Source organism: Pogona vitticeps, chromosome 3 (genome assembly GCF_051106095.1).
Source record: "Pogona vitticeps strain Pit_001003342236 chromosome 3, PviZW2.1, whole genome shotgun sequence".
Lineage (NCBI taxonomy): Eukaryota > Metazoa > Chordata > Lepidosauria > Squamata > Agamidae > Pogona > Pogona vitticeps.
In genome coordinates, this window is record NC_135785.1 from 236,806,102 (window position 1) to 236,833,161 (window position 27,060).

Consider the following 27,060-nt stretch of genomic DNA (forward strand, 5'->3'; position numbering starts at 1 on the left):
ATGCGTCTGGATGCAGTTATTTGTATTCTCACTTTTTGTAGTATTCTTTTGATGCATATATCTATGTACATGCATAGTGTATGCTGGAGAAAGAAGAAAGACAGAGCAAAGAAAAAATGTAAGACAAAAGTTCATATTAGATGCTCTCTTAATTAAAACCAGAATTGTAGAAGAGTAGAACATGATGTAGAGCAGACCCACAACCTTCATTTGGGGCCACATCATGGCCATCCCTGGACCATGGAGAAAGCTCTCAAAAATATATATTACAAAAATGGGGAAGTCTGTGGGGCCCATGAGTGCAGAAGGGGCTAAGAACATGGCAAAGTCCCCCCTGTGTCCTTTAGAGGGCCCAAATGGGGGGGGGAGGGTGCATGCAACCCATATGCCACTTTTTTCCCACCAATGGTTTAGATCCTAAATAATAAGGAAATGGTATGGGAAAAGTTGATTCATCCAGAAAGCAAACAGAGCAAATCTTCTCAATGCAGAGCTCTTTGTCCTGATCAGAGGCTCTGCTTATGAACTACAGGTCTTGAGCAGATGATCAAATATGTTCATAAATATGAAGACTTTTCACCCCAGTCCTGTGAAGTGCTGCATGTTTCCTTTTTTCCCTTCTCCAAAGGCCAAGAAATGTACCTTCAGGCAATTGAAGGAAAAAAAGAAGAGGCAATGACTACAGATGTCCTTAGTCCTCAATGGAACGTCACTTTCCTGCTGTGATTGCTACTAAAACTCCAACATTGTGAATGGGAGACTGATGCCACAGTTGGAGTCAGCCTTAAGAAGATAATACGTATGCCAGCAATTAGGTCAAGCCAGAACAATATTTCTGGAAATCAAATAAAACCTATGGAAGGATGTGTGTGGAAGTGTTAAACTAAACCCAGGCCAAGTCCTGTTGCAATTGGGATATTCATTCATTCATTCATTCAATCATTCATTCATTCAATCAATCAATCAATCAATCAATCAATCAATCAATCAATCAATCAATTAATTTATATTCTGCCTCATTAGTGCAAACTCTGCCCTGGGCAGTTTACACAAGGTTAAATCTCAGAAACCCTCATTATATCACAATAACAAAAAAATACAGTTCAAAACAATATAGCAATACAACAGACAATAATTAAACCATAGATACGAATAGCTTTATAAGAAAAAAATCTAACATTTATTTAAAAATTTCAAAAAGTATTGCTGACACGATTCAGGAGATTCTTAAAGGCAGCTTTAGATAATTTGATATTTACTAATCTTCTAACACAAGGAGAGAAGGGACCTGCCATATCTCTGTCAGTATTTTTTCCCCCAGAGACTAGGGACCACCATTGAAAATATACAATTACTTGTATTCATCTTTTTGGCCCAGAACATAATGTAATATGGCGCTATTATTAATTAAAGGAGGGAAATATAGTTGGCCCGTTATAATTCTTAGTGTATCTTTATGACATTTAGGAAATTTAAGGAGACTTCTATTGAAAGTTTAAAATTTAGAAAACAAAGCACAGTGACCGGAATCCTCTTGGTGTTTTGCATAATTTGGTGTGGCTAATTGCAGCTAATTGACAAGGTTCCAGGCACATCTTGTTTGCAGAGTTGGGCCCATGACAAGACATGTGACCAAGATGAGCCCAAGAGCCTTGTCAGCTAGCCACAATTAGCCATGGCAAGTTCTGCAGACCTCACACAAGCACCAGTAGGATTCTGGACATTGTGTTACTTGTGTGTCTTATGAAAAAAGTAGAAAAATGGGGGAATGGGTGGCAGCCAGGTATGGTGCAGTGAAATTGGGATGTGTCTGTAAATGTAACTCAAGAAGAATATAAAATTCTTTCATGCCTGTTCCAGAGCTTTAGCAAAGAGAGGTCCATCCTTCAAAATGAAGTAAGCTTCCTCAGAACAAAACAAATCTCACACATTTGTCTCCCTTTTGTGTACCTAAGTCTTTCCTTTGCTCCTGTGGCTTTTGTGATTAATTCCAATGAGCTAGCAGTAGATTCCAAGCATGTGGTACAAGAAGATTAATTTGCCCCTTGTCTCTTGCTGCAGATGGGGGAGGTTCTGAGAAGTTGGGGTGGGAGGTTTGGGTTGTGTTAATTTGTCAAGTTTTCTCCACCCATGGCCTAAACTGTATATGTAGTTCATCTAGTATGTGAGTATTTTGGATTTAAAAACTCAGCATGTAATGAAGATAAATCAAGCTCCTCGTGTTCACAATATGGATTTTTTTTAAAAAAACTGCTGTTTATTTCCACTAGTCTTTATCATGGGGATTTTTGTAACTCATTTGCAAAAAAAACCCCTTTCTCCACTATTATTGTGTGCTGAAACTCAATGAGTCCCATCTGGAAGCAGATATATTAGCACAATCTGTTTTATAGCTTTGTTCCTTTCCTTTCCTTTCCTTCTGCATTGCAGCAAATTTTAAGGTAGTTATGATATGAATTAATTAAAACGAATAAATGAAATAATATCTGATAAGAAAGTAGTAATATCTGTACTGTTGAAGCATTGATTAAGGAAACTGTGGGTCATAATGATCTCTTACTTTTAGATTGTCTATCATTAATTTTGAAAGCTTTTTGGCTAGAATTTCCCAATGGCTATACATTGGCAAGCAGACAAAGACAACTTGTACAATCTTTAAAAGAACTATGTCTTACTAAATCATTGAGCAAAGACTGTTTTCAACTTCTGCTGAATTTGGGGGGGGGGGAATCAAATGAATCATGTTTACTTCTGCAGTTAAGCAGTTTCATTCATTTTATTATGATACAAAAAGCAGCTCTTGTATCTTTTCCTTTTGTAATGTTCTTTAAAAAGCTCATCACATCTAGTAATGCCAGGGGAATTCTTGTAAAAATCTGTACTTCATATCTATCCTTTTGCTGAGCTACTTTAACTATAACTATTTTATTTAAAAAAACTATTTGAGTGAAAAGTAGATTCTACTTTAAAAGCCTTCCATTTTGAAACAAAGCATCAAATTTAAGATTTTGAAACACATGTTGGTAGAGTTGTAGTTGGTATTAACTGAACCAGTTCACAAGAACAACTTTCAAACTGGCAACAGAAAACACATATTAGATTTAAAATATTCCTTGAATCCACTCACTGAAGGAACAGAAAGTTGAAAAGAAAAGGCTTTGCGTCTCCTGATTTGTTTAAAGAGGCTATGACAAGACACTTGGGTCATTTTTGCCCATGCCAAACTCTCCTAAACTATGTTTTAGTGTAAGTGAGTAAATATAGGAACTGCAGGATATGGACCAACTGAAAAACAGTCAAATTGTACATAATATATTTTCAACATAGGTTGAAAATTTAATCCATTTCTGTGAGAGGAGTAAGCAGACCCAATGAATGGAATTAAACAAACAACAGCTGTAAGTAAGGAAAATAACAGCCATGCATCAGATAAAACTACAGTCGTGCCCCGCTGAACGATTACCCCATATAACGATGAATCCACTTCACGATGATGTTTTTGCGATCGCAATTATGATCGCAAAATGATGTTTTAATGGGGGTTTTTTGCTTTGCGATGATCGGTTCCCTGCTTCGGGAACTGATTCTTCGCATTATGATGATTAGCAAACAGCTGATCGTTGGGTTTCAGAATGGCCACTGGCTGAAGAAAATGGCCCCCTGCTGTTTTCTGGGACGGATTCCTCATTTTACAGGCACCAAAAATTGCTGCCGTATGGAGGATCTTCGCTGGACGATTAGGTATTTCGGCCATTGGAACACATTAACTGGTTTTTAATACGTTTCAATGGTTTTTTTAAATTTTGTTTGACAATGTTTTTGCTCTACAGCAATTTCGCTGGAACGAATTAACGTTGTCAAGCGAGGCACCACTGTAATTCTTGAAGTCATATCCAACTTGGGGAATTAATGCAATGGTACTATAATTACTATACTGCATGGCATCTCCTTTCCTGGGGATTGGAATGTATGTTGAAAATGTCTTTAGTCTGTGGGCCCTTGCATTACTTTCCGTATTTGTTGGCATATTCTTTTTAGGATTTTGTCATAGTCAGTCTCTATAGCTTGGGCAGTTATATTAGTATCCCATTTACTCCTGGCAATTTATTTCTTCCAAGTGCTTTGGAATCAACTTTCATTTCATTTTCTAGAATTTCAAGATTTTCATAATAGGAATCCTCTTTAAGGACTCTGTAATCCTTGTATCTCTTCTCCATAGTTTGTCAGTATATTGTTTCCACCTTCTCTTTATTTTGTCCTGGTCAAGTACTATGTTCCTTTGCTGGTCCTTCAGCGTTCCTAATTTAGGTTCAGATTTCCCTAAAAATATATCACAACAATAGTTCTCTTTGTCTTGAAATGATAAATGAAAGTGGCAGGAAGCGGGAAAGACCAGATGTAATATAGATTGAATCCATAATGGAATTCATGACCTTGAGTTTGCAAGAGCTGAGGATGGCTGTTTATGATAGGACATTTTGAAGGTTGCTCATTCATTGGCTTATCAAAGGTCAGAGGCAACTTGATGGCAAACAGTAACAACATCCTACTTGAACAGTGTCTTCAAAAGGATATTTTGCTCATTAGTATCAAATGACATTGAAAGGTCAAAGAGAACCAATGAAGTCTTGCTCCCTGTTTTTGTTTTTGTTTTCCACCTGACATACCAGGTAATAAAGGCAGTTTCAAGGCTAAAGCCAGAGAAATTGGTTCAGAACATCCAGAATCCTTGGTGAAAAGGAAAACCTAAGCCTGGTAGAATTTGGAGACATTGACTTATATGTATTTGCTGTAACAACTCATGGTCAGGCATGCCCTATCTAGAAAATTAGTACGGTATGCTGGTTAAAATTTTGAACTGGTACTTAGGAAAGCTGAGCTCAAGTCCCTGCTCTGTCATAAATACCATTGGGTAACCTTCAATCGGTCACGCAGCATGACTTACACCCCACCCCATTGCTGTAATGATCAAATGGAAATAAAAGAGACATCTGGGTTGGCTCAGCTTATTAAAGAGAAATATGGGTCACAAATGTAACAAATAGGAAATAATACTCCCTTGATCCCTGACCATTGACAGTTTTGATCCAAAATATCTGCAGCAAACCCATTGATTATCCTTGGCATTATTTATTCAACAGCATGCATAAATGAAAATGTTGAGTATGGGCAGCAAGCTTGGAATTTTCCATCAAAATGTCTCTCTGTCTCTCTCTCTGTCTCTCTCTCTCTCACACACACACACATACACACACACACACACACAAATGGTTGGTTTGGGACAAACAGTGTTGTAATAGTAACAGTGATAGGAAATGTCACAATTTTGTAAGCTAACTAAACATAGGCCTTTGATTGTACTGAATAATCCGTCATTCCAAGGTATAGCAGTTTCCCTATTTAAAACAATGTGTAGAAATCCAAGTGTAATGAGTTTTCATGAATTCTTTGTTTCAAAATGAAACAAAAAGGCAGAGTTGAGTTGTTCTGGTCAAGCATAACTCCTTGTTGCAAAAAGCATCATTTAATTCACAAAAAGACATTTTGTGTAGCTAGTAGGTTTGGGAACTGCTCTGCCATGTGTATCACGCTTTGCTGATGATAATGACTTGCTCCCAAGTTTTTGGAAGGTTGCCAGCTTCAAAGGGAACATTGTCTTTGGCCAAAACAATTTCATATAGCTCAGTTTCAGTATTTCTTATAAAAAGAGGTCTCTGCTTTGAAACTTTTTTCTTTTTGTACTATTGTTACCAATGTAATATTTGGTGCCTTCCAAAACTGGGTTTGATTGACCAGTGGTCTTATTTAAGATAAGGCAGCATTCTGTGTTCCCATGTTGGAAGGTGCTCCACATCTTGAATTCTGGTGTGCGTATACATAAGCATTTCCAGTTCTTCTGTTCTACATATATGACCAAATGTAATGGGAGAGTTCTCATCCAAGCAAACAAGAAAGCAAAAATTTAGCATCCAGAGAGGGAGAACATGACAGTGTAAAGATTTTACAAACAGTTCCTCCTGGGAGCTCAAGGTGGAGACTCCTAAGAGCTGTCTGCAGGCTTTTGGCTCTGTTCTGAATGGGGGCACAAACCCTCTTCAGAAAGAATAGTTACCGTTTTGAGTAGCTGTCTGCTAGAAGTTTTCAGCATATAACTCCCATCAACTGTATCCAACATAGTGATGAAATATGGAGGACCACAGTTGTCCACATCTGACTTAAAAGTTCAGCCCTGCTGCAGCAACTGCTGTTACAACATTAGGCAGATTATCATTCTAGTGGAGTCTGAGATCATTACCAAAGAGTGCGGCCATCTCAAGTCAGAGTAGTACTGACAGAATGGCGTCCACTTGCTGTGGAGTATCCCAGGCTGTGGAAATCTCTGAGATCAGCTTTTGGAGCAATTCTGTATTCTAGTCTGATAGCAATTCTGAATTCATTGCCTTTTCCGTGAAGATTGGGATTCATGCCCTGGGTGGTTGCTTTAAAGTAGGGTAAGGAGCCCGTAACTTTCCAGTGATGCTGATTGCCCAATGTTTTTCAGCCTGGGCCAGCATATTGAATGGTCAAGGGTATTGTAGACAAGTGGAAGAATATGGCTTCCGCAACCCTATTTTGAAACAACTTTTAGGCTGTTCTTTAGACTGCCTCTGGGCTTCAGTTTCCAGGCCACAAGCCTCTCACTGCAAGTCCTGTCCTGGTCCAAGAACATTTCATGTCAAGAGTTGGCAACCTTCGTACAAAGAGCTATTCGCAGTCATAATGATACAAAGACATCTCAAAGCATTTCTTACTGATTGTGTAATTAATAATTTTCTAGGTCAAACTGTAGAACTTGTTATTTGAATTTTGTAATGAGCTCCAGGCTTCTCTTCTGAATGGAGGAATATGCATTTTACAGTCGCTGCAGATGTTTTGCCTTTCAAATTCCACAATTTTGAGATGAGATTATTTGAATGGAGTTGTAAATGTTGTGTCTTCTCTACTAAAGGGGGCGTATTATTTCTTAAGATAAAAGAGGATTATCTTTTACAGGTTTTTGAGTGTGTGTGAAACCCAGAACAATTGATGCTTTGTCCGCAGTTGGTTGCTCTTGAGTTGGATTCAGATTTATTCATATTTGGATCGATTCTTCAAGTGCAATCCCATTGATTTCAGTGAGACTGCTGCAATTGTGACTAAGTTTTGATCCAACTAAAGCTTCACATACACTGTAATGATTTACTCCACAGCTTGTCTCCAAGTGGCTATACAGCACAGAGCTCAAAAATCTCATGTCCAGAAACATGATCTCAAGTTTGCTGAAGGAATAGATTTTAATTAACAGCATGCTCTTTTAGTCAATGCAATGAAGAGGAATCTCTTTTTACAACATTTTTTTGGGGGGGTTGTTGGTTTTTTGTTTGTTTTTTGCAGTGGAAAACTAAAAAAATGTACTGCAATAGTAATTTATTTCTCGTTAACCTTAAGGCTCTGCGGATGAAGCAAAATTAAAATCCCATTGTTGATGCCATGTGAACAATAGCATCCTAACACTTAAAGTAAACTGACTTTGCTGCAGCCAGAGACATCTTTGATCCTCTGTGTGTCTTATCTTTATGGTGCAGATGCTTTCAAAACCAAGGAAGAGTCCATCTTTCAGAAATCAGTTTTTAATAAACTTGGGGAGATTCCAAAAATTAATCTCTGCCACACAAACACAGACACACACAAATCAGGAGATGATTGAGAATTATGGTTTAGCTGAGCAAATTCTCTCTAACAAGTTCTGATCTAGTTTACAAATAAGCATCCCCTCCCCTTACTGGTAATTCAGGGGTCTGAGAAAGTAGTAGAATTTATTCAAATCTGCTCAGCCTTTTTGGTTCCCCCTGGATAGTCTTTTCTGCTTGCAACATTTTATGGTCTTTTAGAAAGGTGAAATATTTCAGATGATGGCAGTGCAAGGAGAAAAGGTTGGCTGCTTAAAAAGAAAATTCTGAATCTTTGTACATTAATAGCAATGTCCAAAAACATTTCCCTTTTGCTTCTCTCGCTGTTTTTGTTATTTTCAGCTAGCAGTGATACCATAGTATCATCATGGCATCTTTTTCCATAAAGCCTTTGCTAAATGTTCCATGTTCTTTGGCTAAACAGTTGTATAAACTTACACTGCATAAGACTGATAATGTCATCACCTGTGGTCGTTTTTCAAGAATTAAACATTTCTGCTCTTCTCCATCCCTGGAAAACTGTGGAGCTGGTTTGGATCCCTTTCATTCTGAGGAAGCTGTTGGGCAGTGATTTTTCAAAAATTGAGGACCCTCTGACTCCTGCAGACCCAACAGCTAGCTCAGGAAGAAGGAGGTCCCAAAGTAGCATTGGAACTTCCAGGGGTGGGGAGCAGAAAATTTTAATTCTCCTAAAATAACTGTGACTGATGACATCATCCGCCTAATACGGCATAAAGTTCTGCAGCAAGATTTCAACCATTGTGATATAACTGTGGACAATATTCTTTACAAATTTCATATGTTTTAACTTGCATCCCATTTAGTTTCAATACTATAAGTGAGACAGTTTGAAACATTGTTATTGTTCAGTTTAACCTGTTTTAATGTCATATTATGTCGTTAGGTCAATGGAATATCTACTAAGTCCATCATGTTTCCAAATGTTTCTTTAAATCCTTTCCATGTGCTCTACATGTGTTGAGACTTTTTCTCTTTGTCTTTCAATGTGCAACTTTGGATATTGTCTAGCTTTAGAGAGGTGTTCAAAATCACACATCTACCTTCCCTCTCAAAGCTAGACATATGAGCAAACTTATTTGAAACAGAGCTAGGCAGGATACAAGTAGGAAATGCCAGATGGTTCCAGGACAATCAAGTGGGCTGAAAGAGAAGCCAAAGTTGTTTGCAAATCAAAACTTTGGTTGTCATGATTTCAGTCCCCCACCTGTTGCTGTTTGTGAATGATATGTATTTTGGTAAGTTGGCTCTGATTTGATAGAATAAATAAGATGTGGGGGAGGAAAGCCACCTTGTATTTCTTCTATTGTTTTTTTTCCCATGGGCACCTTTTTGGTTTTTGTGCGGTTTTTTACACAGCAGTCCTTTTCTTACACAAAAGGGTAAGCCTCTTTTTAATTCTTCTGTTTCAGTCTCCCCCATTCATGTTCCCTGGTGCTACTTCAAATTAAACCATACAGATTCCTTAAAAACTATTTAAAAAACAAACAAGCACACATATAGGTAAAGCAACATAGCATCATTCCACTACAAAAAGTAGGCAACAGTACATGAAAATGAAAAGAATAATCAGATCTACGCAAAAAAAAAAAAAAAAGCCTTACTCACTCACCAACAACAGTACTGTAAACCAACCCAAAAATTAGAAAAGAGAAAATAAGTGGAAGGAGTTTAGTGCCATCTGACCCAACAGAACAGAAACCCTCTGGACTTGGGCAGCACAGTCAAAAAAGGTAACAAAGCAGCAAATTGGCCAGACATTTGCTGGCTGCTTAGCACACACAAAGCAAGCAAAAGCAATGGCACGAATTAACCCCGTTGCCCAAAACCCAGCAACATATACACCTTTAACAGAATAAATGCAGAGTAAATTAACAAAATAACAGTGTTAAAAAGCTCATTTAAATACTGAAAGCACCGTACCCACCCATCTCACATACAAGGAAAAATTGCAAAATAAAAACATGAACACAGTTACCTTTTCCAAAAACTAAGAAAAGTAAGCAAGAAACTAACTGGTGACTGTTTGTTTGTGGAGAACATAAGTTTGAATAAGTTAATTTATCCTCTCTTTTTTTGTATTTGGATGAAAACAAGAATAAAAGTGTTTGCAGTGCAAATCTCTCTCTGAAGTCAGTTCAGAGTGAGGGCAGTTCTCCTTGCCCTTGTTTTGCAGTGGCAAATCCATCGTAGTGCTATGTCTGATTGTGTGTTTTCATGGCACCATTACATTCATTATATGGTTCCTGACTGACTTAGATCAAAATCCCAAGAAAAAGAATTAAGATGGGACAAATGAAATAATTGCATATAGTCTCCCTGTTACACCTAGCTCCATTTCTTGTTTTCCTTCAGTTGTGTTGAATTTTAGGCTGCAGTTTCTGTATCTACTTATCTATGAATTAGTCCTGTTGAATTACAGTAGGAACATTGTACTATCTATCAAAGTATAAGTCTTATATTCAGTAGAACCATGCATGCTGATGCTGCCATATAATTAAAGTAAGAAATACTTTATTATAATATTTATAGTTTATTTTCACAGTTTCCTATCAATGCCTTCAGACATTTCTTTTCACCTAATAACTAGCTTTCTCATTGCTCTCTCACATACTTTTGATTATTCTGATAATACAAAATACGTGACAGCTACAAGTGTTATATTTGGATAATGCTTCAGCCCTCAGGAGGTTGGGGGTAGTGCTGAGAAGAATGGGAGAATTCTGTTTTCAGGATGGGAAGATGAATGGTGCAGTCATATTGGCATGGTCAGGTGAGATAATTTCACTACACAGCTTTATGTGTGACATGGCATGTGAGAGCTCTCATATGAGAACTGAAGGTCCATCTGGACTACATTCTGCTCTCCAATAAGCAGATGTTGCAATAATTCCAGTTTGGGTCATTGAAACACTGACATGGGAAGCCTGTGAACATTTTTGGGCAAGGAGGTTGATAGGGAGATGTGCTGCAGAGTTTCTTATGTGAAGAGGTCTCCTTTATTGTCTAGCCAAGAGTTAGTGGTTTAGTTTGCATTGTAATACAAATCAACGTAATTTGCATTTTCTAGACTAATACCACAATGCAGTTGTCCTTCCGTTTTTTGTCCTTCTCTGAATTTTGTGGTGTGCTTTCCCAGGGGGGAAAATGTGGACAAAAAGATAAATTCTGCTTATCCAGAACATAAGACACAATCTAGCTAGATCATCGAATGGGAGCACCTGATTCTAGAGCTAGACATCAGGGATTGGATTCCCCACTGTGCTTCCAGAAGAGTCAGCCGATGAACTCCTGGGCAAGCTGCACAGTCCCAGAGCACCCCAAGAAGTAGGAAATAGTAAAGCCCTTTTAAGTATGTTATACCTAGAAAACCCTGGAAGGTCAGAACTGACTTGATAGCAAATAAGATTTAGATTTATTTCTAAGGCATGACTTTAACACACCATGTAGTCATTACTGTTGTAGACAGAGAATGCTCTCTGTGCTCACAGGTGCATATGGATATTATAAAGCAGTGACAGAACACCTTGGATTTCAGAGGTACAGATTGTCAAGGGCCTGGTTGAATGCTGGTTGATGTAGGAGTCAAAAGCACTTACAGTTTGCTATGCAGGAGGTCACCTCCTCCATGCAGAGTGCTGACTAATTAAAGTCAGCTGGAGAGGATGAGTCAGAGTGGAAACATTTAGGAATTGAGAAGAGATGCCCTCCTAAATGACGCTGAGTGCCAAATGGGCATGGGACAGTGAACCCAGTTAAGTCCAGACTTGCAAATTCTCCCACACAAGGCAACATGCCAAACATCATCCCGATCTTCCTCTTCTAGTGATTCATCCATGTCCATCTCCTAAAGTGTGTTTTCTCCCACCCACCCTGCTCAGGTTTTCTATCTGACTTGTCTGCTGAATAAATCAGTTCCCATTATGACCATGATCTGTTGGCTGGCATGCAAACTCAGTTTTTAAAATTCTCAGTCTAAGAACCATTTTAGAAGCATCACTCACAATTATATGCACTTATATAAGGCCTAACCTTGACATCTTGACTTGCTTTGGAGTGGGAGGGCAGTTTCAGCCCCTCATTGATTTTACTGATCTGTCTGTGCCGATGATGAAAACTATATGCTTTTTTGTGAGTTGCAGCCCACCAGAGGATTAGGTACAAAAAACAAGCCTGTTTTACTAACCTGAAAAAACTTTTCTGATTGATCTGGCAGTGACTTGCATTACTTTATGTGATCTTGACAACAGACTTGTGATGTATCTTTTAAGGCATATTTTCCAGTGCTGACACTTTATTATAATGTCTTGGTTGTGTGTGGGTGTAGGACTAAATCCATTTTAAAAGTCACAACTATGTACTGTAGTTCCTCCAGAAGAATAAAAAAATAAACCATTTCTGAGTATTTGACACTTAGGAATCCCTGAAAATGCTCACCATATGTCAGAGTCAACTTAATGGCACATAATTATGATCATTATTATTAGAGTAGACCACTGAATGATAGGGAATTGTGAAGTCAACAAGTATGTAAGTCCCATTGATTTGGCGGATCTAACATGATTGGGACTGACTTTTGGTTTTAGCCAATATATGTATGGGAATGAGAGTGTGTACATTTTAAGTCACCATTATTTCATTATCTTCTTAGAGAGAAGAAAGTAGACAGCGGAAGAAACCTATTAGCACTCCATTCTACAATTGCTTCATTGATCTGTGATTTGAGGTTACATAAACTGGAGATTACTTTGTTGGAAACAATAGGATTATGTTGGCAAGTGGGTAGTGAGTGCCCAGGCTGTAGGAAGCATGGAAAAACAAACTAGATTTGGGCCTCAGTTTCACTTTATTTCATACATTTCCATTTATTCAAATAAAAGCATATGCCTTGTTTATAATTTGCAAACTGAGCCTTTTCCTCCCTTAATTTTTCAGAATGTCGGGTAGTGAAATCCACTTCTTATACGAAAATAGCTTCAACTTCACGTAGGAGCACCACCAAGAGCCCAGGGCCATCTAGACGCAGCAAATCTCCCGCATCCACCAGCTCAGGTAAAACTGTTTATATAAACTTAAATTAATACACTATAGGAGGGAAACTTTCAGACATCTGGTTTGCATTATAGCTCCAGACCTCAGAAACCACTTTGCTGCTTTATTTGTGGCTGGTATTAAGTAAGGTTATCTTACTGTATCCAAACTGGGAAGCTCTGATTTCATATTACTTAAGTCTGAGTTTCCCCGTTTAGACATAAGAAGGAACTCAAACTTAATACAAGTGAGAAACTGATGGATGACATGAGAAGTGATCATTAACTCTCTTATTACTGGTTTCAATGAAGCTTTGAATTATCACCTGAATGGACCAGTGTTTGTTTTGTTAACAAAATATAGCAGGGCAATATTTTTTCTGTGTATCTGTGTGTGAACCAGTTACAACTTTGCAAAACTCCTACTAATTACTTAATTGAAATTGCATAGATGTCTTGTATTGCAGCAGAACTGCTTACAAGGAAAAGTGAGACAGAAAAGGAAGGAAAGTGAGGCAAAATATTTCTTTGGATATAGGAAGGAAGATGTCTGCTCTTAGGGAAGACAGTGCAATGTTAAGCTGGTGACAGAGAAAAAGGTGGAAGTATATAGGTCACATTTTGTCTGTATCTCAGCCCACAGAGGCAGTTGTGAGACAATACAGCATGAACCAAGTAAAACAAAGTATTGGAAGAAAGTATTGCAGCCCAGAAGAGCTAAGGAAGTGGATAGAAAACACAAGGATGTTTCAAATTACTTCAGTTATTTGGAAGAACATTCCCCAGCCTTGTTCCCTCAATATGCTTTGAATTGCAAGTCCCATAAGCCTTAAGCAGTATGGCTAAATGTCAGGCATTATAGCAATTCTGCTGCAAAACATATAGAGGATGTCATGTCAAGAAAGGTTGCTGTAAGATGTCATGATTTACATTGTTGGGTGCTAAAAGAATCTGTGGGTGTTATTTCAGAGCCACTGGCTGAGATCTTTGAGAAACCTTGAAAAAGGCGAAATGCTTGAAGGCAGGAGACAAGCAAATGTTCTCTCTGTCAAACTGAGGCAGATGAGTCTCGGAAACAACAAACTAGGCATATGTGCTCATGTTCTAGGAACATCTTATTAAAGTAATTGATCTACAAAAGATCTACTAAGAACTATCATGAGTTTATCACAAATAGATATGACATACCAACTCCCTTCCTTCATTCCTTCCTTCTAGTTGCTAGGCTAGTAGATCAAAGGAAATACATGGATATTGACACAGTAATGTTGTAATGGACAAAATCGCAGTTGCAAACATTTCCCATGAGGAAGAGTGGAAGACTTCTAAAGAAGCCAGGTTTCACGCATTTTGAAACTGGAAGGAGGGGCAAATCACCAAGGAAGAGTAAAAATGAGAAGCAAACATTTTTGAGAAGAAGGTCAGGAGGGCTCAGGAGCCTTGTGGTAAAGTGGTTAAATTGCAGTACTCCAGTCAAAACTTTGCTCACAACCTGAGTTCAATCCCAACAGGCTGAAGTGGCTGGCTCAAGATTGGCTCAGCCTTACTTCCTTTTCAGTTCAGTAAACTGAATACCCAGCCCATGGGGGTGGGGGGGCAATGTATAGCTTCCATAATCAAATTGTAAATTGCCCAGAGAGTGATTTAAGCACTATGGGGTGCTATATAAGTGCGTAGCACACTTTTCTTCAGGCGAGTAAAGAAATGCTGTACTTCTGTAGAAATGAAGTATACTAACTGGTGACACTGAGAAGAAAGAAATGCTTAATGCTTCATCTTTTGAGAGAAAATCAATGTTCTGTTTGGTGAAGATAAAATCCGTGGTCCAGTGAGGGGACTTCAGCACAAGATAGATATGAAGGTACGATGGAAACTTCAGACAGAAATGTCTGTCTCAAAATACAGCCAGTGCTGATTTCCCTTCACCCCTTATATTTATATACTTTTTTGTGTACAAACTCATAACCAACTAAGCTACAAATGTAGGTATACCGCCTTCAGCCTTTCAAATAAGGTCTTTGTTTCTTTCCGGCTCCTAACAGGAGTCTTTATGCAGGCCTGCATAAAGAGAGGGAACAGCATATAATATGGAAAAAGTGTAGTTAGATACAGAATACAGAAATAAGTTTCAAGAAGCTGCTGTTCTTTGGGAAGTTGATTGTTTAGGTTGATCAAATGGTTAACAAATCACAAAATGTTCCACATTTTCATTGTACATTCGAATATTTATTCAGATGAAGTGTAGCCTGGAATATTGTCCAGGAATGCTTGATGCACCACTAGTATCTGTCCTAGAGATGTCATGCTTAATTTTGAACATTGCTAATCTTAGACATTTTTGTACCTGGAGCAAAGTTTCACAGTGGTTGCTCTTGCTTCCTTCCTTCCTGACTCTGGACTAAGATCATTTTTAATGATATATAAGAATAGTGAATTGGGCAGGATGTATACAGTGCTCAGAAGAGCTTTTTTGTACAGTAGCTCCATGAAAATATCTGTTGTTGATGATGATGATTATATTTTGTTTTTTGTGCAAAAATAATTGCTGTGCATTTATTCACTACACATTATAGCGTCTAACCATTCATTTATGAAATGGTTGCAGTAGTTTCTGTATTCTTAATGTGAGCTGATGAATAAGTTTACATATGGTGAAGTGTATAGGTTTTTAACATGAAGGCAATTTGTTGTTGTTTAGCCGTTAAGTTGTGTCCGACTCTTCGTGACCCCATGGATCAGACCACACCTGACTTCCACTGCCTCCCAGAGTTGGGTCAAATCCATGTTTGTAGCTTCAATGACATTGTCCAACCATCTCGTCCTCTGTCATCCCCTTCTCATCACCAAGAGAAGAATTGCTGATCTGTAAAATGAAAACAGCAATTTAACAGAATTAAATCAATTGGCCAAACTAATTGCCTTTGGACAAAAGTGATGAGAAACCTAGACAACATCTTAAAAAGCAGAGACATCACCTTGCCAACAAAGCCCGAATAGTCAAAGCTATGGTTTTCCCTGTAGTGATGTACAGAAGTGAGAGCTGGACCTTAAAGAAAGCTGACCGCCAAAGAATTAATGCTTTTGAATTGTGGTGTTGGAGGAGGCTGTTGAGAGTCCCCTGGACTGCAAGGAGAACAAACCTATCCATTCTAAAGGAAATCAACCCTGAGTGCTCACTGGAAGGACAGATCCTGAAGCTGAGGCTCCAGTACTTTGGCCATCTCATGAGAAGAGAAGACTCCCTGGAAAAGACCCTGATGTTGGGAAAGTGTGAGGGCAAGAGAAGAAGGGAACAACAGAGGATTAGATGGTTGGACAGTGTCATCTAAGCTACCAGCATCAATTTGACCCAACTCCACAAGGCAGTGGAAGACAGGAGGGCCTGGCATGCTCTGGTCCATGGGGTCATGAAGAGTCGGACATGACTAAATGACTAAACAACAACAACAACAAATGACTTGGCTTATTCTGTCTAATAAGCCCCCTGGTATTGCGCTGGGACTAGAGAGGGAAAATCAGCACCTCTTAGAGCTGAACAGCCACAACAGCTGCAAATTCTGTGACCTGCGAGCTACATGGAGCAACTGAAAGTCTGCGTGTTACCCCAACAAACCACCAACAATTTTTTTTAAAAAATGGCAAGTTGTGCCTCTGTAATCCACCAGATGGTCAATCTTCCTATAAAACAACATGCACACACACACATGTTTTATCTTTTTAAAAAATGGCTGTTTCAGAAACACAGAAATTATCTTCAGGACACTTCCAGTTTCACAGGGAAAGATAGATACTTCTTGCAGGGGATTGATGAAGAATGTACAAAAGGGTTAGGTGCCACCTCAAAATCCAGCTACTTGCCCCTAAACTACAGTGCATGGGAAGGGTATAGAATAGGATGTTAGCTCTATCTCTTCCATTGACCCTTGCCCAGCCTGGCTCATTAAAGCTGCCAGGTCGGTGATAACTGAATGGGCCACTGAAATAATAAATGGGTCTCTTCTTGAGGGTAAGAAAACGCTCATTAGGCCCATTAGAAAGAAACCAAGCTTGGCAGCAGACAACATTGGCAATTACAGGCCCATTGCCAATGTTTCTTTTCTCAGCAAGGTAGTTGAGAGGGTGGTGGCTGACGAGCTTCAGGCTCTCTTGGATGAAACTGATTCCCTAGATGCGTTTCAGTCAGGCTTCAGGCTGCGCTATGGCACAGAAACGGCATTGGTCGCCCTGCTGGATGACCTACTTAGGGAGGCCGACAGGGGCAAAATGTCTTTGCTCATCCTTCTTGATATCTCAGCCACCTTTGATACAGTTGACCACGGTATCCTCCTGGGGAGGCTCTCCGAGTTGAGGATTGGTGGCCTTGCTCTCGCTTGGCTCCGGTCCTTCTTGGAACCCTGTCCTCAGAGAGTTCAGCTTGGGGAGAATGTATCGGCCCCATTGTCCCTCAGTTGTGGGGTCCTGCAGGGTTTGGTCATCTCCCCAATGCTGTTTAACATCTATATGAGGCCGTTTGGGGGGGGTGTCATCTGGGGATGTGGAGCTTCATGTCACCAATATACTGATGACACCCAGCTCTACTTTTTTTCATATGAGGTGGATGCCATTCCATCCCTTGGGCGCTGCCTGCAGGCCGTTCTGCAATGGATGTAATTGAATGGACTAAGGTTGAACCCCAACAAGATGGAGGTCCTGCGGGTGGGGAGCCCCAATGTCAGTGTTTTGGGGAACTCCCTCTCTTTTTGAGGGCAACTCTCAGCACAAAGAATTCGGTTCGCAGTATGGGGGTCCATCTTGACCTGCCGCTTACCATGGAGACCCAGGTAGCATCCGTGGTTCGGTCTGCCCACTTATATCTTTAGCGGATCACCCAGCTGTGTCCCTATCTAGACACAGGTGCGCTGACCACGCTGGTCCATGCACTCATAATCTCAAGAATAGACTATGTGGGGCTTCCTTTGGGACTGATGCAGAAACTTCAGATGGTCCAGCACATGGCGGCCAGGCTATTAACAGGGGTGGAAAGGTTTCACCATATTTCCCCCACTTTGGCCACTTTACACTGGCTACCTATCCGCTTCTGCACTGATTTCAAGGTGTTAACCATTACATCTAAAGCCCTTAACGGTTTAAGACCTTGATATCTGGCAGATTGCCTTCTTCTGCCCAGTTGTACCCGTATCACCGACTCCAGTCAGGCCGGGCAGCTAATGCCAAGAGAGGCCTGGCAGGAAAAAAAAACAGAAATTGGGCCTTCTCGGCAGTGGCCCCTCTCCTGGAACAACTTACATGTTGAGATCCGCCTGGCTCCCTTGCTGAGGGCCTTCAAGACTAACTTGAAGACATGGCTATACAGGCAGGCCTTCCCTACAGCCATTACCTAGCTTATCTCCCCTTTTCTTTCTTTTCCCCTTTTCTCTTCTTCTTATTTCTCTTCTTTTTCCCCCCTCTTTCTTTTTTCCTTTCCCATCTTAGATTAATCTGGATTTTATCTTAGTTTATTTTTATATTATACATAAACCACCCAGAGTAGACACGTTCTAGATAGGCAGTATACAGACAAACAAAAAAACAAACAAATAGGAGCTTGTTGGAAATGGGCAGACAAATCAGATTTAAGGCTTTAGCTGAGGAGCCAAGACAATCCTGTGCCTAAACATTTCACATTAGCCACAATCTCCAAGGAGTGTATACAGGCCAGTAAAATAGAGTGATGTATAAATGGCAACATTTGCTGCTAAACACATTGGAGACTGGCATTAAGTTAGATTCATAACATTGTTCTGTTATTGGATTTGTGGTTCTTGTAAAGGTTCCTGTAAGGCTGAAGAGCATGACATTAAATTATACTCCCTGACCTAAGATTTCCACAACAAGAGCTTCGGATTGATCTGGGCAACTGTTTCTCAGCAGATGCTAAAATGACCCATGCGGTGCTGCCAAGCACAAGAAGCAACTCTGTAAATTTTTAGGCATCTTACCAGCTAAGCGTAGGAAGTCTTTAATTTTCATTTTTCCATAAACGTCATTATAAAAATATTTGGAAACAGAAGAGATTACAAAAATCTGGACTAATGTTGCAAGTAATTTATTTAAAACTGATGCTTTAATCCATGGTTATATCATGTTTGTATGGTTTACTCCCTTTAACAGAAAGTAAACATTAGCTGATCAAGGTTGTAACATTGTTTGTATTAGTTGTTGGTGTATTAATTTCTTGTGTTTAGGACTGGAGAACTGTTATGGAAGACTTGGGGATAAGGATAGTTTTCATGTGTCATGCAAAATATGCTCATAGGCAATATACTCTTCATGCAAAATACGCCCATATACAATATACTTTTCATGCAAAAAGGAAAGGGAAATCGGAGATGGCTAAGTGGCCAGGGCTGGTACATAAGAAGGGAGCTTGTCCATTGCCTTGTACTAAACGCTGGCCAGGATCTGAGTTAGTTACTTCCACTTCTTCCACCAGGGAAGTCAGAACTTTATTTGCCTCCTCTCCCCTTCTCTTTACAGCCCACTGTGGTTCAAGAGGGTTTTCCAGCCCTACCCCCCAAATTTGGTTTTAGGATACACATGGGACCTATAGGAACGTGAAAGGGTTATTCCAGTTCTTCTGACAGAAAAACTCCAATCTGGTAAAAGCACACCATTGGATACTTGCTAGAATATTTGTCCATCAGGATCCAAGTAAAATGAACAACAACCTTCCAAAGTCTAGGGCAGGCATGTAAATCCTCACTTGTTTCATCCCCATAGACAAAGGAGAAGAATTGTAAAGTTATTCTTCTCATCTCATGAGAAGATGAAATATTTTGTTGTACTCTCAGCTGTTACTCTTGTTGCATTCTTTGCCTTTTTTGCATACAATTCAACCAAAATTGATTGTTGCAGCAAAGCAGCCATTGTTGCCATTTCCTCTGTGTGTGTGTGTGTGTGTGTGTGTGTTTTCTCAATTGAAAAACACACAGATTTTGAACAGCCAGTTAGTGGGCACTATAAAATCTGCAATTCAACATCCTCTTGGGATGCCTATAGAGGTACAAGGATTAGTCTGTCATTTAAAAGTTGTTGTTGAACGTTATTAATTATTATGTGTTCTTGAATTTTTGTAGGCTTCTTTGCTAGAACAAACTTCAACTTATTCCCTCCAACGTTTTCCTATCCTGCATCTCTGGTGTGTCTGGCAGACCTTTTGAGTAAATAAGCAGTATCAACCAAACATGCACATTTTATAGAGTACAACATGTTCATACTTCTCCTAACAGTTATTAATAATAGAGTCCCAGCACAAAATCCTGGCCGTACATGTTTCACAAAACTGGCAAGATTATACTTGAAAATCAAGTTGCACTTTTAAATTTGCAGAATTGAATCTCATGGTGAAGGGATTGGTATTTTAGAACTGGAATTGTAAATTACGTAGATTTGTCATGACGAATAAATGATTAACACTGTAATTAAAACCCAACACAACAACGACAAGGGGACCTAGTGAGGAATTGCTATGTTTATTCTTTGATATCCTCATAGTTTAGAATGCATTTCTGTTTTTTAAAATGTCAGAATCCCTCCCATCAAAAATCAGTATACACATTGGTTCTTTGTAACAAAATAAGCAGCAATAGTGAATGAGATCTGAGCATAAAGAATATAAAGCTAAAGTGTATCAGCATGGTTGATAAGGGAATCAGGAAGGCAGAAGCTACTGTTAAAATACGAGATTCTATAGGGATGAAATCACGAAATATTTTGAGCAATGTGTTTAAAGAAATGAATTGTAATCCATGAAAGCAGAAATAATTCTGTTAGTCTTAAAGTTGCCACAAAACTCCATCCTTAGAATCTAACTCTGCTTGCTTTGTTGGTAGTCGTGAGCCAGAGTCATTATATCTGGCCCAATTTTTGAACTATTTGCCTTTATCCAAAGTTTTTGTACCATCTTTGCTGGATGAAAAATTCTAAGAGAATGGTAGTGATCCAGTAAAGACATTGCACAACCTCAGATCTGAATGGTGGCTTTGAAGAGGCCTTGAAAGATCATGACTAACTAACATTCAGGGATAGGTAAAAGATTTATGTTGTTTATAGTAGAAAAAAGTCTTTTTTTAAAGGCAAGTATAGATGAAAAAAAACTTGCACAGTTGGTGCACTTTGAAGTTAGAAGAGAGGATGAGACTTGCTCTTATTCCTCTCCTGTAGGAGGCTGGGTGTCATCATTAGCCATCCTAGTTTTGAATGTGGCAGCCCTCAACAATGGCATTATGCAGCATCCACACCAGTTTTAAGGATTTGAGCCAAGAAGTTCATCTCCTTCCAGCCTTTTCCCATTTATTTCATCTTCAATGATTAGCTGTAATAATCTGCACTTTTCTTTTCAAATTGCATGACCAACAAATTCCAGCATTCTGCATTCTATGTGTTTCATGATTTCCTGGTATTTATTAATTTGCATTATTATTTCTCCATCAGTTATTTTTCTGGCTAACGTACTATTATCTTTATAGTTGTCTGTGTTAAAAGCCCATGATTTTATTCCTTATATTACAGTATTTCCAACCTTTAGTATTCCAGTTGTTCTTGGAATGCAATTTCCACAAGGCTTCCCCACCAGCTGTGCTGGCCAAGGTTTCTGGGAGTAGCAGTCCAAGAACACCTGGGTTACTCAAGGTTGGGAATCACTGATATAATACAACCGAGAATATGTTGCACTGCACCATTTGCTGTAAATGTACAAAACCTTGTACAATGCGCTTTTGATGCCATTGTTACATATCAAATTTTTCATCTGAAAGAGAAATGCTCTTTGAGCCATTGCTGTTCTGACTTTTGTTGCATGGCTTTATTCCCACTGCTCATTCAAACAAATTCCAAGGTACTCAACACCCTCCACATTTTCTTTCTTTAACTGCATTGTTTGAGATGGTGAGAATTGGAGCGAAAAAATACAAGTAGAGTAAGTCATCCAAACGATAGTCTTAAAACATACAACAGTAGTGACAAAATAGACAAACCTGCATAGATAGGCTGATGAGATAAAAGCACCTATTTCTGTCTCTATGCAAGCCAAAGGAAATTGAGACAGAGAGGTGTCTTTGTCCAGCTGTTTTCCTTTAGGATCTGTCTTTCAAGTTTTTTTGTTCAAGGATGGTCACCTTGAAATCAGAGCATCTTGAGAAACTAAGTATTCTCCCGCTGGTTCCTCACTATTACTCTGATGTAAGACTTTTATCCACTTATTACATTTATCACACTGGAGGATGAAATGGTAAACCATTCTAAACCCCTGGTGTGAAACCCTGTTGCTTAGCATATCACTAGGGATATGGTATGCCGACTCCTCCAGAAGTTCCATTGATTCAAATGGATCTACTGTAATTGATATGAATCAATGGAACTTATGGAGGAGTTGGCTGACTAAATCACCATTGATTTAATGGGCCTAATTTGGTGTCACTTACTAAGCAAAGCAACAGAACTTCAGTGAGTATATTATTGGGTGCTAAAGTCATGTTTCCAATATGGACAGTGAGGATAGAATAGGCATAGGGGTTCTCGTGTCAGTACATACTTCTCTTGTGAGAGATATTCTTGCTAGTGAAAAATCTTTACGAATTGGGTGGCTGTTTGAAAGTAAGTATGAGCTTCCTACCCAGAGACTGTGAGAGAGGAATGTTATTGTGACTCCTCTCTCTGAAAGAATGTAATCGTAAGAATTGACTCTTTTAAAAATAGCTTTAAAAGAGTAAAAATGACAGTAAGTACATCAAAGCAATAATAAGAGGAAAAGCCCAAAATATGATCCACTGCCAGACACCTAGAATTAGCAACATCAATGAAAGATAATCCATGATGATACTTAGCTACTACAACATTACATTAAATCAATGTTCCCAGTTTAATTGATGAAGACAAATTTTGGTACTGGGAATTTGAATTAATGATACATTGGTTTGCTTTTTGAGGCTGTTTTAATTGTTATAATAGAGAAAGAAGTTTTCTTCTTTCCAACAAGGAGTGAAACCTTTTGTTTGCTAAATTTTAGGTTATGTACCTTTCCCTTCTGCATTTCAGAAGGACATTTATTCTTAGTCTTTGATAATATCTGTGTGTCTGTGTGTGAATGAAAGAGAGAGAGATTTAATATTTAATTATGAATTATTTAATCAGATGACAGATCTACTTTAAATATGTGAGAAATTAGAATAAGGAGAGATTAGGTGGTCTGGAAAGTCCATGGACCATTGACAGAATTTTGAGGCTGTTTTAATTGTTATAATAGAGAAAGAAGTTTTCTTCTTTCCAACAAGGAGTGAAACCTTTTGTTTGCTAAATTTTAGGTTATGTACCTTTCCCTTCTGCATTTCAGAAGGACATTTATTCTTAGTCTTTGATAATATCTGTGTGTCTGTGTGTGAATGAAAGAGAGAGAGATTTAATATTTAATTATGAATTATTTAATCAGATGACAGATCTACTTTAAATATGTGAGAAATTAGAATAAGGAGAGATTAGGTGGTCTGGAAAGTCCATGGACCATTGACAGAATTAAGTCTCCTGTGTTTGTTCTGACCTGCCTCTAGGCTGCTACAGCTGCACGCATCAGCATTCTCATACTGTTACTTTCCATAAAAAATTTTAAGAATTGAGCAGGAAGTGTCTTCCAGCTCTTTCAGTGATATCCTACAGATAATCAGAACAGCCAAGGCTTTTCACTGGCAGAAGCAAAATAGTCGTTTAGTCGTTTAGTTGTGTCCGACTCTTCGTGACCCCATGGACCAGAGCACGCCAGGCCCTCCTGTCTTCCACTGCCTCCCGGAGTTGTGTCAAATTCATGTTGGTTGCTTTGCAGACACTGTCCAGCCATCTCATCCTCGGTCGTCCCCTTCTCCTCTTGCCGTCGCACTTTCCTAACATGAAGGTCTTTACCAAGGAGTCTTCTCTTCTCATGAGATGACCAAAGTACTGGAGCCTCAGCTTCAGGATCTGTCCTTCCAGTGAGCACTCAGGGTTGATTTCCTTTAGAATTGATAGGTTTGTTCTCCTTGCAGTCCAGGGGATTCTCAAGAGCCTCCTCCAGCACCACAATTCAGAGGCATCAATTCTTCGGCGGTCTGCTTTCTTTATGGTCCAGCTCTCACTTCCATACATCACAACAGGAAAAACCATAGCTTTGACTACTCGGACTTTCGTTGGCAGGGTGATGTCTCTGCTTTTTAAGATGCTGTCAAGATTTGTCATCACTTTCCTCCCAAGAAGCAGGCATCTTTTAATTTCGTGGCTGCTGTCTCTATCTGCAGTGATCATGAAGCCCAGGAAGATAAAATCTGACACTGCCTCCATATCTTCCCCTTCTATTTCCCAGGAGGTGACCAGTTGCCATGATCTTAGTTTTTTCGATGTTGAGTTTCAGGCCGTTTTTTGCACTCTCCTCTTTCACCCTCATTACAAGGTTCTTTAATTCCTCCTCACTTTCTGCCATCAGAGTGGTATCATCTGCATATCGGAGGTTGTTGATATTTCTTCCAGCAATCTTAATTCCGGTTTGGGATTCCTCCAGTCCAGCCTTCCACATGATGTATTCTGCAAATAAGTTAAATAAGCAGGGAGACAATATACAGCCTTGTCGTACTCCTTTGCCAATTTTGAACCAATCAGTTGTTCCATATCCAGTTCTAACTGTTGCTTCCTGTCCCACATATAGGTTTCTCAGGAGATAGATAAGGTGGTCAGGCACTCCCATTTCTTTAAGAACTTGCCATAGTTTGTTGTGGTCGACACAGTCAAAGGCTTTTGCATAGTCAATGAAGCAGAAGTAGATATTTTTCTGGAACTCTCTGGCTTTCTCCATAATCCAGCGCAAGTTAGCAATTTGGTCTCGAGTTCCTCTGCCTCTTCGGAATCCAGCTTGTACTTCTGGGAGTTTTCGGTCCACATACTGCTGAAGCCTACCTTGTAGGATTTTGAGCATAACCTTGCTAGCATGTGAAATGAGTGCAATTGTACGGTAGTTAGAGCATTCTTTGGCACTGCCTTTCTTTGGGATTGGGATGTAGACTGATCTTTTCCAATCCTCTGGCCACTGTTGGGTTTTCCAAACTTGCTGGCATATTGAATGTAGCACCACCTTAACAGCATCATCTTTCAAGATTTTAAATAGTTTAACTGGAATGTCATCACCTCCACTGGCCTTGTTGTTGTTAGACAAGCTTTCTAAGGCCCACTTGACTTCACTCTCCAGGATGTCTGGCTCAAGGTCAGCAACTACATTGTCTGGATTGTCCGGGATATCCACATCTTTCTGATATAATTCCTCTGTGTATTCTTGCCACCTCTTCTTGATGTCTTCTGCTTCTGTTAGGTCCCTCCCATTTTTGTCCTTTATCATGTCCATCTTTGCGCAAAATGTTCCTCTAATATCTCCAATTTCCCTGAACAGATCTCTGGTTTTTCCTTTTCTGTTATTTTCCTCTATTTCTTTGCATTGTTCATTTAAGAAGGCCATCTTGTCTGTCCTTGCTATTCTTTGGAAGTCTGCATTCAGTTTTCTGTAACTTTCCCTATCTCCCTTGCACTTTGCTTCCCTTCTCCTCTCTGCTATTTCTAAGGCCTCGTTGGACAGCCACTTTGCTTTCCTGCATTTCCTTTTCTTTGGGATGGTTTTTGTTGCTGCCTCCTGGACAGTGTTACGAGCCTCTGTCCAAAGTTCTTCAGGCACTCTGTCCACCAAATCTAGTTCCTTAAATCTGTTCTTTACTTCCACTGTGTATTCATAAGGGATTTGGTTTAGTTTCTACCTGAGTGGCCCAGTTGTTTTTCCTACTCTCTTCAGTCTAAGCTTGAATTTTGCTATGAGAAGCTGATGATCAGAGCTGCAGTCAGCTCAAGGTCTTGTTTTTGCTGAGTGTATAGAGCTTCTCCATCTTTGGCTGCAGAGAATATAATCAATCTGATTTCGATATTGCCCATCTGGTGATTTCCATGTATAGAGTTGCCTCTTGTGTTGTTGGAAAAGAGTGTTTGTGATGACCAGCTTATTCTCTTGACAAAACTCTATTAGCCTTTGTCCTGCTTCGTTCTGAACTCCAAGGCCAAACTTCCCTGTTGTTCCTTTTATCTCTTGGCTCCCTACTTTAGCATTCCAGTCCCCTAGAATGAGAAGAACATCTTTCTTTGGTGTCAGTTCTAGAAGGTGTTGTAAATCTTCATAAAATTGTTCAATTTCAGTCTCCTCAGCAATGGTGGTTGGTGCATAAACTTGGATTATTGTGATGTTGAAAGGTCTGCCTTGGATTTGTATTGACATCATTTTATCATTCTTGAGATTGTATCCCATTACAGCTTTTCCCACTCTTTTGTTGACTATGAGGGCCACTCCATTCCTTCTATGGGATTCTTGCCCACAATAGTAGATATGATAGTCATCTGAGCTGAATTCGCCCATTCCTGTCCATTTTAGTTCACTGATGCCCAGGATGTCGATGTTTATTCTCGCCATCTCCTGTTTGACCACCTCCAGCTTCCCAACGTTCATAGATCTTACATTCCAGGTTCCTATACAATATATTTCTTTGCAGCATTGGACTTTCCTTTCACTTCCAGACACGTCCACAGCTGAGCGTCCTTTCGGCTTTGGCCCAACCATTTCATTAGCTCTGGAGTTACTTGTACTTGTCCTCCGCTCATCCTCAGTAGCATGTTGGATGTCTTTCGACCTGAGGGGCCCATCTTCCAGCGTCATATCTTTTAGCCTTTTGTTTCTGATCATGGGGCATTCTTGGCAAAGATACTGGAGTGGCATTGCCATTTCCTACTCCAGGTGGATTGCGTTTAGTCGGAACTCTCCACTATGTCCTGTCCGTCTTGGGTGTCCCTGCACGGCATAGCCCATAGCTTCTCTGAGCTACTCGAGCCCCTTCGCCACAACAAGGCAGCAATCCATGAAGGGGAGAAGCAAAATCCCCTGACAAAATACAGAAAAAAGATAGGAAGGAGCCAGAATGCAGGGATCTAGTCTTATAGCTTGACAAAGTTCTCTTCTCACAGTTTTTCCCCCAAATATTTACAATGTCAACACCAATTTTGCAATGCCAGATACATTTTATGAAATATGTGTAACATTTTTCTGCAGTATCCATGAAGGGGTTGCGCTAAGTCTGAAAGAGTGGTGTTTTCTCCATGAGAACTTATATTTATGAAATACATGCAGTGGTTGATTTTGATATTAACAAATAATGTGTATTTCCTGATTACTGATGACTTTTGAATCATAAGTGGAAAATTTCAGCTTGATTGAACAATAG

The 27,060-nt window shown here is 39.4% G+C and overlaps 1 protein-coding gene across 4 annotated transcripts in view; it reads left to right on the forward strand.

Annotated features, from left to right (window-relative positions):
• DCLK1 (doublecortin like kinase 1) overlaps positions 1–27,060 on the forward strand; it is a 259,411-nt gene that overhangs the window by 153,860 nt on the left and 78,491 nt on the right. For all 4 annotated transcript variants that reach the window (XM_020783820.3, XM_020783819.3, XM_078389982.1 and 1 more), the window contains exon 5: positions 12,663–12,779. In XM_020783820.3, the coding sequence (XP_020639479.2) occupies positions 12,663–12,779 (117 nt within the window). The remainder of the gene's footprint in view (positions 1–12,662; positions 12,780–27,060) is intronic.